This window comes from Agrilus planipennis, unplaced genomic scaffold (assembly GCF_000699045.2).
Source record: "Agrilus planipennis isolate EAB-ADULT unplaced genomic scaffold, Apla_2.0 scaffold29, whole genome shotgun sequence".
In the NCBI taxonomy this organism is placed as follows: Eukaryota; Metazoa; Arthropoda; class Insecta; order Coleoptera; family Buprestidae; genus Agrilus; species Agrilus planipennis.
The window spans coordinates 2,009,731-2,021,789 of NW_020442462.1; the positions used below are offsets into that span (position 1 = coordinate 2,009,731).

General features: G+C 30.4%; 5 protein-coding genes across 6 annotated transcripts in view; 2 read left to right on the forward strand and 3 right to left on the reverse strand.

Moving 5' to 3' along the window:
• LOC108744456 (GPI ethanolamine phosphate transferase 2) overlaps nucleotides 1-2,158 on the reverse strand; it is a 3,228-nt gene extending 1,070 nt beyond the window's left edge. Inside the window, exons 1-3 of the mRNA XM_025980833.1 lie at nucleotides 2,067-2,158; nucleotides 1,863-2,007; nucleotides 26-1,488 (exon numbers count right to left, since the gene is read on the reverse strand). Of these exons, the coding sequence (XP_025836618.1) occupies nucleotides 26-1,385 (1,360 nt within the window). The 5' untranslated portion in view covers nucleotides 1,386-1,488; nucleotides 1,863-2,007; nucleotides 2,067-2,158. The remainder of the gene's footprint in view (nucleotides 1-25; nucleotides 1,489-1,862; nucleotides 2,008-2,066) is intronic.
• Nucleotides 2,159-2,206: 48 nt separating this feature from the next.
• Nucleotides 2,207-6,504, forward strand: LOC108744454 (UPF0505 protein C16orf62 homolog). Of its 2 annotated transcripts, XM_018480226.2 has the most exons (16): nucleotides 2,207-2,286; nucleotides 2,448-2,513; nucleotides 2,568-2,649; nucleotides 2,702-2,878; nucleotides 2,936-3,101; nucleotides 3,161-3,491; nucleotides 3,545-3,721; nucleotides 3,777-3,957; nucleotides 4,135-4,304; nucleotides 4,362-4,644; nucleotides 4,697-4,840; nucleotides 4,894-5,220; nucleotides 5,349-5,541; nucleotides 5,623-5,919; nucleotides 6,032-6,288; nucleotides 6,399-6,504. In XM_018480226.2, the coding sequence occupies exons 2-16, from the start codon at nucleotides 2,491-2,493 to the stop codon at nucleotides 6,483-6,485; spliced, it is 2,895 nt and encodes a 964-aa protein (XP_018335728.1). In that variant the 5' UTR covers nucleotides 2,207-2,286; nucleotides 2,448-2,490; the 3' UTR covers nucleotides 6,486-6,504. The 2 variants fall into 2 exon arrangements, with proteins under 2 accessions (XP_018335728.1, XP_018335730.1); XM_018480228.2 differs by lacking the exon at nucleotides 2,207-2,286 and having other exon boundaries at nucleotides 2,391-2,513; nucleotides 6,110-6,288.
• LOC108744458 (flap endonuclease 1) lies at nucleotides 6,469-8,170 on the reverse strand. The gene is made up of 5 exons (XM_018480235.2): nucleotides 7,935-8,170; nucleotides 7,459-7,874; nucleotides 7,240-7,407; nucleotides 6,959-7,177; nucleotides 6,469-6,898 (listed from the first exon to the last, which is right to left on the reverse strand). Exons 1-5 carry the CDS (start codon nucleotides 8,014-8,016, stop codon nucleotides 6,644-6,646), a joined length of 1,140 nt encoding a protein of 379 aa, XP_018335737.1. The 5' UTR covers nucleotides 8,017-8,170; the 3' UTR covers nucleotides 6,469-6,643.
• A 292-nt stretch (nucleotides 8,171-8,462) lies between these two features.
• Nucleotides 8,463-9,153, forward strand: LOC108744459 (NADH dehydrogenase [ubiquinone] 1 beta subcomplex subunit 9-like). The gene is made up of 3 exons (XM_018480237.2): nucleotides 8,463-8,664; nucleotides 8,735-8,877; nucleotides 8,927-9,153. Exons 1-3 carry the CDS (start codon nucleotides 8,564-8,566, stop codon nucleotides 9,115-9,117), a joined length of 435 nt encoding a protein of 144 aa, XP_018335739.1. The 5' UTR covers nucleotides 8,463-8,563; the 3' UTR covers nucleotides 9,118-9,153.
• Nucleotides 9,154-9,216: 63 nt separating this feature from the next.
• Nucleotides 9,217-11,776, reverse strand: LOC112906542 (N-acetyltransferase ESCO2-like). The gene is made up of 3 exons (XM_025980834.1): nucleotides 11,634-11,776; nucleotides 9,459-11,469; nucleotides 9,217-9,408 (listed from the first exon to the last, which is right to left on the reverse strand). Exons 2-3 carry the CDS (start codon nucleotides 11,451-11,453, stop codon nucleotides 9,217-9,219), a joined length of 2,187 nt encoding a protein of 728 aa, XP_025836619.1. The 5' UTR covers nucleotides 11,454-11,469; nucleotides 11,634-11,776.
• Between the last annotated feature and the right edge of the window lie 283 nt (nucleotides 11,777-12,059).

The following is a 12,059-nucleotide window of genomic DNA, read 5'->3' on the forward strand; positions in this document are numbered from 1 at the left end:
TTATAGGGACGTAAAAGTATAGTGCTATTTAGGATCCAAAATACAACTAATCCACTTAAAGTTTGTTTATCTCTAATAAAGTTAGAAAACATCAATAAATTCACTAAATAAAATATTTTATGTAATAAGTGATTATGAAGCCAAACGTTTTTCATTAAATATGAAATTACTAAAGCTATAATTAATAATTTTGAAGTTTTTTTGAAAAACTTTGAATGGTAAAGTACAGCATAAGTTAATATTAGACTTACGATGTTAAATGCTTGCAAATAAAAATAATGTTCATTACACAAAAGCCACCGAGAAATATCTAACAGGTGCGCCCATTTGTCGCCTGTTTGATTTAATTTTCTAACAAAACGAAATGCGCATAGTATTACAGTAAATTCTGCAAATGAACTTAATGATTTAAACATATATAAATAAATATAGGAGGATATCGTTGTACACCAAAAGAAATACCAAATTTGATGTTCCTCCTCAATAAAACTAGAAGAAACGAGACTTACACAGTGGCAAATGTTGCTGAAAATAAGGAATTTTAAACGGTAGTTAGTATTTTGTAGAAGATGCAAATATACTTTTATATTTCTAAAAAATAAAATAGCAGTTGCAATAAACGTAAAAATAATTATTAAATATCCGAAAGGAAGAAAAAAATATGCCAATAAGCATATAACAATAAAAATATCTCCAGCTTGCAAGAAATTATTTTTATCTTGACCATTAACGTTAAAGAAGTAACATATAATATTTTTAAAACTAATAATTATAAGCATGACAGAATAAATAAGTTGATGTTCGTTTTGTGTGAGCGACGAAAGTATTAATTTTTCTTTACTTAAAAATATGAAAGATTCATATAGTTGAATTGCTTCTTTGCCACTATGTAAGTGTTTGTCGTTTAAATATTTTTGGTATTGTATTGTTGCTTCTTCAAATATATCATGAAAATCATCAAATTGACTATTTTTTTTCAGTATGTGAGCATTACAGTTCATAATGTGCAAAATTTGCCCCAAGTCATATGACTGCAAAGTACTTTGTATTACAGAACCTAATGTATTATGGGGAATTTCAACACCTAATAATGCTGACAGTGTTGGAGATACATCAATTTGAGTTGCAGAATGATTGCTGCAAGTAATTCCAGAAAATATTAAAGGAACGTTGGTTTCATTATAAGTAGCTCCACCATGACCTCCACTATCCTTCATTCCATGATCTCCTGTTGTTACAATAAGAGTCCTTTTATTCCAAATTTCTGATTTCAAATGAATCGTTCTTATTATTTCATCCATTTCATATAGTTTTGGTTTTATTAGCTCACTAAACGGTCCTTCCACATGCCCAATGTGATCCAATCCTAGGTAGTGTAAAACCATTACATCCCAGTCATCCCTCTCTAATTCATGTAAAACATTCTTCGTTACATTTTTATCAACTTCGTTAAAATCATTAACATAAAATGAAGAAACACCTTCATGCCTGGAAAATATGTTGGGATAAAGTTTCAGCCATGTATCATCACCATAGAAGACCAATTTTTTCTGTGCTTCTACAAGTCGATGAAGCAAACTATCATCAACTTTATCTGTATCTATTAAATTTAGTATTATATCAACAAATTGAGGAATTGAGCCAGTTGTCAAAGACTTAATTCTAGGTAGTGTTACTGTTGGGGAATGTACTTGCAGGGATATAAAACAACCATTTTCTTGGAAGATTTTTGATAAATATGGCATATTTTCAGATGTAACGAAGTCTAATCTTAAAGCGTCAATTACAATTAATACTAATCGATCAACTAATGGCGTAAGTTTTCCATTATTACACTGCTCTTTTATCACTTTTTTGCTTACTTTAATCTCTGCTGTTGGATTGGTAGGTTTTATGGAAAATGGAAAAAAACCTTGCAAGAATAAAAATGACATTGTGAGAAGTAAAATGTAATGCTTCAGGATACAGCGTGATATTGTCCAATCCATGATTAATTTATTATTTCTCCTAAAAAAATTAATTTTAGGAAGTATGTTGCATCAGCATATATAATAATATTAACACACTTTTTATTTTTTGCATCATTAGGAATATTCAGTATTCAAAAGTTTCCTTTTTCTTATACTTTAAGTTTTAAAGGACTTCGTTTTTAGAAAATATCGAATATAAAGTGCACAAACTATATGCACAAACATTTTCGTCAGAAAAAAGGTTATGAAAGTGTGAGGCATGTGATGTAAACAAACTGTTGCTTAGCAATCACTCGTCGAAAAGGAAGGACGATAAAGAGCAGTAAGATCTATGGCAGTAAGTTATTTAATCTATGGTAAGGGATTAGCACATTGTTCTGTAATCTATGGTACATTCATAGATTAAAGAAATATATACGATATATACTATCAGGCGTTACGAAGGTTATGTGTGTCCCATGAAGGCTATTTTATTTTAAATATTTTAGTTTGTAATAGAGCTTCTTTAATTAACGTTAATATGAATACTACACCCACGCAATGGTATTGAACATGCTTGTTGTAATTATATTAGAAGATAACATCTAGTATTTTTAGGACTACTTATATTAAAAATACGAATATTTATCAACCAGCAATAGCTACTGAAGCATTTGAACATCCACTGAAGTCTACAACGGTATTTTTACCTAGTGTCACTAGCTTTTGGATATTTAATTTAAACATTGTAGATTGATCGTATACCCAGACGTATACTTGGTTCCCAACCAAGTACAGGCCGTTCTTCGCCAATTTTTACTCCTTCTGTATTTTTAGAACCATTATGCAGTGCGTTAGAAGGCGTTGATCCTTTGTCGCAATTTATGAAAGAAGAAATAGATCCATTGTCTCAAATGGCTGTAGAATTGGTAAAAGTTAATATTATTCATTACATTTTTTTGTTCTAATTTCAAATGATATTGTAGTCAACAGTGGATAGTATTTTTGATAGTGAAGGTAATAAAAGGAAAATATCTAAATCAAACTTAGAAATTGAATCCTGGGATTCACGGAAGCATTCTATTTTGTCAAAGTATACCACTTCAGAAAAATTGTCTATTGTAACAAGCTTTATTAATGAAGGCGAAAGAGGTGATTAACTGGCTTTTTAAAAACTTCATATGTATATTTTGATGTTTGTTTTATTGCAGTTGTTGTAAAAGCACAAAATATGTCAGTTGACAAAGTACAACATAGATTGGAACAGTTAGATTACTTTGAGGAAGGTTCCCAAAGAAAACTTGACTTAACACAAGCAGAATATGTAAATCGTATTGACCAGTTAAATAAGGAATTAGTGTCTGCTTGGCACTCAGAACATAGAGTTAAAGCACTAAAAATTGCTATACAATGTGCCAAGTTATTAGCTGATACTGATGTTATTCAATTTTATCCAAGCAAATTTGTTTTAATAACTGACATATTAGATATTTTTGGGCAGTTGGTTTATGAGAGATTAAGAGTGAAAGCAAACTATTGCAAGTAAGTTCCCTTTTTCTATCAAAAGTTATTTAAAACTTATATGTCATTTTTAGGCAAGGTTCGAAAATAGTTACTGTCTTGCCCCCTGATTTCACTTCAGATATGGTTCCTGAATCTGCTAAAGAAACGTGTCGGAACTGGTTTTATAAAATCGCCTCAATTCGGGAACTTATACCCAGGCTTTATGTAGAAATGGCCATTTTAAAATCATACAGCTTTCTAACATCAAGGTTTACGAACTGAACCTGTAAAGTAAATTATATTTAATTATTTTTTAATTTACAGTGAATTTTCTGCAGCTTTATTAAGGCTTACAAGAATGATACGAGGTATTGGTAATCCTCTGGTTGCTGCTTATGCAAGATGTTATATTTGTCGCGTTGGAATTACAGTTACTACAACTTCTAATTCAGACTCGAATTATTTAAAAGAAAATTTTAACGATTTTTTGGGATGCTATAATCAGGTCAATTTCTTAAAGTAGTTGTATTTTAATTAACGTATTTATACATAGTTTAATTTATAAAAAGAAAAAAGCGTTAACATAGTTTAAAGGGATTCAAGATATAAAAAGGCGATCTTTATAGAAAGCAATTAGAATTTCTCATTAAGAGTACTTTTTCTCATTTTGTTTCTATTACAGTTGTTTTCTTCCTTTGTACAAGAAGAATTAAAAATTCAAAGAGTTCCTGTTGCTACATATTTAACTCTATTTATGCCAGCCCTCGAATTCATTTTACAAGCTGTTGCCTGTACTGTACCGGAAAGTGTATTAGTCGGTATATTAAAGCAGTGTGAACAAATTGATAATAGGTAACTTTTGATATTGATTTTGAATATTTTTCTACCTTAATTAAATTTTATTTTTAGTGCACTTCTAATAAATACTATTATTGTTTCATTTAAGCCAACGTTTATTTCTGTTAGAGCAGTCGAAATTCTAGAGAAAATAAAACGTTGCATTAAACAAGATTTCCCCGTTTATATACTGCTGTCTAATCTGGGGTATTCAATTAATTCATGTCCCCCACCAGCAGAACACAGGAAACAGATTCTGGGAGACGTTTGGAACATTATATCTCAGTTGGGAGACCCTGAACAGTATATAAATTGTGCAGAAATTTGGATTCAATATGTAGTGCAATATTTTTCAGTATGTAATGAAATAATTTTTATTGTTTTATATGCTTTTTTTACTGTTGTAGAGTAGGGAATTGAATATAATTTTAGGAAACGTAATAGAACACATGTCCCGAAAGCGGATTTATGAAAATTTTTATCCTCAGTTAAAAAATGTCGTTCAGAAGGTCATTTCGTTTACTCAAGATTTTGAAACGTTATTAGCAATGGTAAGTATTGTACAGAATAAAAAAGAATAGTTTTTGAAGATTAAATATTTTAGGACAGTTTCCTTCCTCTAATAGACTTGTTCCAACGTGAAAATGTTAAAGTAGAAGTTTGTAAGTCCATTTTGATCACATGTATTTCGATTCAAATGCAAACCAGTGATCCTGTGATTACGAATTCTCTGATATTTTTATGTAGCGTTTTACACGATTCTATAAATGCTCTAACAGTTGATGATGAAAGGCGACAAATCGCAGAAATTTTATGCAATGTTGTTAGACGTGTTGACTATGGAAGAGATTTTGAACAGCAGCTTAGCTTTTATGTTGAAGCTAGAGGAGCATTTTCTAATCTTGATTCAGTTTTGACACAATTGGTTCAGGTAAAATTAATATTCTTTTAAAATAAGTAATTTCAAGCAATTATATTAATGTGGAAATTCCTGGTTTCAAGATCCTTATAAATTAATTACTATAAATGAATTATTTAGTATTTTTGATTCTCTTTTAGTGTGTAAACACTTTGGCAACCAATACAAAAAGAATAGTAAACGGTTTTCATTCAAAAAAGACAGCAGCTTTTGTCAGGGCCTGTGCCGCTTATTGTTTTATTACCATTCCATCAATTAAATCCGTTCATACAAGATTAGAATTATATTTACTGTCTGGAAGAGTTGCTCTTTCTAATAATTGTTTGGGTCAAGGTGAGTTATTGTTTGAAATTTCTGTAATTACAATTTATTTTTCTTGCGTCTGCTTGATACATTTATTCAATTTCTTTGCAGCGGATTCTTTCTTCAAAACGATATTAACAACTCTTTCCGAACTTTATCTAGAGACAGAAGAAAAGCCTGGAAATACAGATTGCTTTTTAATTTCATATATTAACAACTTGCTCTCGGTCCTAGTTGTTGTACCAGACAGTCCTGACAGAGGTGTACTCAGTCTTACTAAAGCTCTTTTAAATATACTGAAAAATTTTAATTATAAACAAATCGGAACTTTAGCGCAAATTTACGTTAACGTTCTTGATATGTTAAGTACCATGGTTCAGGAAAGTTATCCATATCATGTGGACAGGGGTGAGTACTTTTTGCTCTCTAAACGATAATGGTTTAGCCCTTCACAATTTTTCTGAGGCGAAAATTTTTTTTTTAATCTATTTCAATTTGTTAGTAAAATATTTTGTTTTAGTGGAATCAAATGATTCTTTATATGGCTCAGATCCCAAGTTTATTAGTGAAGTTGACAAAATGTGTTCCATTATTTTAGGAGAAATTTTAAATCAGCTGAAACTAATTGGACCTTGTAACCACCAATCATCCATTGCTTTTGAATTATTACTTCGAATTATTATAAGAGGTGACATGAGCAAAAATTCTTTATCTAATTTGACCCAAAATTTATGGCTTTTAAGTTTGAAAAATGGGAATCTCAGCACCAAGTATTTGGTAAATTATTTCTTATAATGCATATGAAAAATCTTTGAACAAATTTAGCAATTTCACTTGCTAGAAACTGAAATTAAATAGTAATCAGTATAATACTATACTTTTTTCAGGCTGCTACAAAAAAACATCTGGAATACTATGGAAAGGCTTTAAATAATCCATATTTATTAGAAACCGTTGAAAAATTAAAATTTTAATGGTAAACAATTGGACTGATTTATATATGAAAGTTATAATTACACTTTTTTTGTTAATATGAATTTTTATAAAATCGATTCGTAAAACTTTAGTTTTGTTAAATAACTTAGCATCTAAAATCTCAAACCTTAATTTTTAAATATTAATTTGAGATTTATTATTTGGGTTTTCCCCGAGTTCGAGATCCTCCAGTTTTTCCTCTTTTGTTTGGTGTATCTTTTTTTGGATTAGGCTTACGTTTAGCAGGGGTTGTTGAAACAACTGTAAAGAACCCATCAAGACGTACTTGCGTTGCTGTTCCTCTAGCTCGCTGTAATTTTTTAGCGCCATTTCTAACTCGTTCTTCATTAAACTGTTTGTCATTACAAAGGTACTTCACTAAACCATCTTCATCTGGGTCACTCCATTTTATCTATTAAAATTATGAAAATTAAATAATACAAAACTTCATTTGTGCTACTCAGATCAATACCTCAAAAGAATCAGGGTCTGCCACTTCAGGCTCTATAAATAATTGCCTTGCACCTTCATAATTCCAGTTCTCTGGGACAGTGTATTTTGACTTATCAATACTATTCATTATTCCTTCTAAACATCGATGCTGTTTCATCAATTCAATTGCTCTTTTCGGTCCAATTCCCCTAATACTATCTGTATAATCACATCCTAATAAAATGCACAAATCTATAAACTAAAAAAGTAATGATTAGTTAATTTTATCATAATAACTTTAATCTAATAATTATTACTAACTTCTTTATGAGACAATCCCAAACCTTCTAAAACTTTATCTAATTGAATTTCTTGAATTGGCATCTTTTTAGCTTCACTAAAAGTTAAGCGGCGAAGGAGAACTTTAGAGCCAAACGTTAATGCATCCATATCTTCTGTAGCTGTTGCAAACACTTTTCCTGCTTTCACCTAAATGTTAAGAAATACAATACAGATAATCAGTTTTTTAATGTGACTTACAAGAGCAGCACATTGTGCTTCTGCTTCACATGGAGCTTCAATGTAAGGTATTCCCATTAGTTTCAATAGTTGTTTTGCATCTTCTGCATGTTGCTTGGTGACCTTCACTAATCTACGACTGAATTTATCAATTTCAGCAGCATCTCCAGCTTCAGTTGCCTTATCCAATGATTTTTGGGCCTCCTCTCTTCTTTCCATTCTTTTATTTAGTTCACCAGATTTCATTGTAGGAGGCTTACCATCAAATACATATACTGGTTTAATACCATTCTCAACTAATCGAATCGTACGATAAAACATTCCCATTAAGTGAGAAGTTGTTTCTCCTTCAGTTGATACTAACTGTGCCCCATCACTTCGCACAGCAATTAAAAATTGATATAAGGACATTGATGCATCAACTGCGATTTTACGACCTTAGAAACATAAATTCAGTCTTAATTGAAATACTAACTATTGAATTGTTTTATAATTACCAAAATAGTTCTTTATGTCCGTTTCCTTGATGGCATGAGGGGCAACATCAGCCAAAAATTTTGCTAATCCTAAAATTCCCATATCGATTTAGATCTGCTGTTAATTCTTAAGAAAATAATTTCCGATAGTCTCAATTTTGCGAATACAAATCATTAATTACTTATTATTAATCATTTTATTATTTTAAACAATCAGCCTGATGAAGCCTGAAAATAGCGGGAAAAAAAGCGTTAAACTTATCCATAGATAATGACTTGTCAACTTATCCATAGATAATGACTTGTCTATTTATCATAGATTATTATTTATGGCATCAAAATTCCGAACCACTGCAATTGCTTTTAAAAGAAATTAAAAATCTCATAAGTAAAAACAAATATTTCATGGACGTATCATAAATTACTATTATGTTATTAGTTATTACTTTATCTATTTTTAAACGAATGTATAAATATCTTGTTATTTGAAATATGCATGTACCTTTATCCACTATCTTATTGACAACTGATACCAAACGTCAAAATTAATATAAGAAAAAAATAAAATTAATGACATAACCCAGACATAACCTAAATAAATATTACTTTGTCTAAATTTGTTTTTCAGCAGAACAGTCATTTGTTTTAACATGTCCCAATTACCAGTGATTGGTTTAAAGACTCATACACAGCGAGTTAAGTCTTTATACAAGCAAGCTCTGAGATGCCTAGAAGCATGGTATGATAGAAGGTAATGAACGAATCTATTACATAATTCAATGCTAATAAAACGAAGTTTTTTATTCAAAATACTATTTTAGAGAGGTCTATCGCTATCATGCTGTTTTAATGCGAGATAGATTTGATAAAAATAGGGATATAAAAAACCTTGCAATGGCTGGAGATTTGGTGGCAAAAGGTGAAGAAGAATTGTTCCAAAAAGGTCACTGGCACCCAAGAAAATGTAAGTTTATTGTATCTTATTAGACTCCCTTTTATAAAAATAATTACAGTCCCTAACTCTCCTGGGGGTGTTGCATATGAAAGAGAAGTTATCCCTCCGGATTGGGTTGTTGATTATTGGCATCCATTAGAAAAGGCACAATATCCTGATTATTTTGCCAGGCGAGAAGAAAGAAAGAAGGAATTTATTAAAAATTGGGTAAAGAAATATGGTCAAACAGCAATTGACTCTTCACATTAGAGGTTGTATATACAGTATCTGTATGCAGATAATTTAGTAAGTAATATCTTATATTTTTTCTTATTTTGTTTGTTTTAATAAAANCAACGATTAACATTTTTATATTAAAGCAAATATATTATTTACCTGAACATTTTCTAAACTAAATGATAACTCATAGATGCCCAATTCTCTGTTAACTATTTCTAGTAAATCTTTGACCTTTCTCCACCACAGTTTTGAATCCTGTGGTAAAATTTTTATGATTCTGCCATCTGATAAGTTTTCCACAACGCGCTCGTTTTTCCATCCCTAAAAAAATATTACTCCAAATGTCTTTTATTGTTTTTTCATTAACTTACATTAAATCGGAATATACTTCCAGCATTGTGATAGTTTAGATGAAGTAATTCCTCACTTGGATCGCCCATATGATACACAAGTTTACACTCGTGGCATTCAGTAAGTCCAAATCTTTTCTGCCCAGCATCCAACAGCATTTGATCTTTAGGTAATTTCTTCCAAGTAGTTTTATTCTGATTACGATTTTGCACAGCAATTTTAACTTGTTGATTGTCTAAAGAAGTTGTTGCTTTTCCATAAAATATGGGAAACAATTTTTTTTGCTCCATAATTGACTTTATTGGTCTGTAATTACAAGAATTACTATGTAAAGTTGATTGATTTTCTAAATTCTCTAGAGTGGTTGTTATGTTTTTTATAGCCTTTTTAGGACTATTTAAGGCCAGTCCAGAAGTCATATCACACATTTGAGAAGTCGGAGAAAGAAAGAGTTCTCCGTTGTTTATATTACTGATATTTGTAGGCGAAGAACTCATTTTCTGAGTCACATCATTTCTGTCATCGATTTCTACATTATTTTTGTTGTAATCAGGCATATTATGCAATTGTATAGAATTTGCAGATCCTAATACAGAGATATCTGCCTTTAAAATAATTTTTGAATTTTCATTTCTGCAAATACTTTCGGTGTCTTTATTGAATGTTTGAAGGTACGAAATGTTTTCCTGGTTATCATCCAAACTATCTAAGATGCTGTTAATTTCCTTTGCGGGTAGTATTTCGTCATTTTTACATGAAATTAAGTCTGACAAATCAAAATTAATGCTGCTACTGCCTTCTTTCTTATCACTCCTATTTTCCAATAAACTTAGTTTTCCACGATCGTAATTAAGTTTTATGCTGTTATTAATAACTACTACTGCTTTGGTTCTTGTCGTTTTAAAGAACTTCTTACTGTTATCAGGAGGAGGACTTAATTCTCTTTTTTTGTTTTCTTGGTCAATACTTAACGGATTATGTTTATAAACTGGTTCAATTTCCGAAGTATTTTTTAAAGGGGGGTCATTTTTCTTAATTGTTTGGATTTGTTTGATCATATTTGGAGTTATTGTTGAAGTTTTCTGAATATTTGTCATTTCTTGGAGATATTCATTAAAAGGTGATTTTTCTAATATATTTAGAGCAGCCTTTAAAACCTGAGACTTAGATGATCTTTTCTGTTTTGGTTTTCTTATTTTGTGTCTAACTCCTGCATTTATCTGTCCAAATCTACTCTTTTTACGTCGATTACATATAAATGTTTGAGAAGATCTAGGCTTACATTTTTTTGATTCATTCTTCAAAGTGCTTTCAAATTTTTCAGTTGTAATGTTCTCCATTTTTGGATAAAATGACTTGGGAGAAACACAAACTTCTGACTCTTCAACTGGAAATAAGGTAGTTCTGACTCTTGAAACTTTTGATACGACTCCTTCTAATTTTTGATACTTAGAAGTAGGGGAGGATTCAGGGGAAGAGAGTTTTCTTTTCCCACACTCTTGTACAATAAAGCCAGTATCAACTGATTTACGTATAAGTTTAGGAATTTTAACAGAAACGTTAAAGGACTCTTGTGGAGTTTGATGATTTTTAACAGGAGATAACTTTAATGGAGTGTCTGGAATAAATGTTTCATTAGTATCTATTTTTAATGATGAATTGGATAGTTCATCCTGATGTTTTGTGAAAAAAGGGGAATTTGTATGTTCTAACTCTGATCCACTAATGTTACATTGAAAATAATTTGTTGTATTATTGTCTACACTTCCCAAAATAACGTAATCGTTTATAGAACTTTCATCAAACTTAAATAAACCGTTTCTCATAGTCTCTCTTTGATGTACTTGATTAAGTGGTGAATCTGGAGGGCTTAAACTTGAATCTGATCTTAAGGGGCTCATATATCCTAAATCACTATCACTATCGTTGTCATTAGGAAACAAAGCTCGTCTTCTTTCAGAAATACGAGAAGAATGCGACAACTCGTTCACAGAATCCACAGCTATTTCAGCCATATCACTAAAACGTTCTCTGAAATATTTCATGTAACTGTATCACCACGACCTTTAATAAATAAGGGAATGTACTACAATTCTATTAGTAGTATATTCATTTTGTTAATAAGTTTTAGGTTATTTATTAGAAGAAGACGGCTTTTTGTTATAAATTATTAATTCGAAATAATTTTAACTCACCAAATCTGCTTCCAGTGGATAGAGTTACTTAATTAGTATCTCAAAACACTCGAAAAAACTTAAACACACTAAATATTCAAAAATCATTTACTTCAGTATCTTTTACCGCCAAATTGCGCCAAATACAAATGATTGAATTGAACATCAGCGAACAGCTGTCAAGAAAACAAGATAATCAAAAGTGATAGTCGTTCTGTACTCGCAGTGAATTATTTTATCTTTATTTTTAATTAGTAACATTTAAATTATTTAAGAATATGAATTAATAATTTAAAAAGTGTTATATTACGTTATTCAATAAACGGTCTTTTATAATGAAGAACAATTATAATTAACATATAAAAAAAGGTGTGACGTTACCGAATGTGAATATTTAAACACTTCTGTATTGCTAACTCAAGGTCAGTTCTGTCAAAAATAATTAAA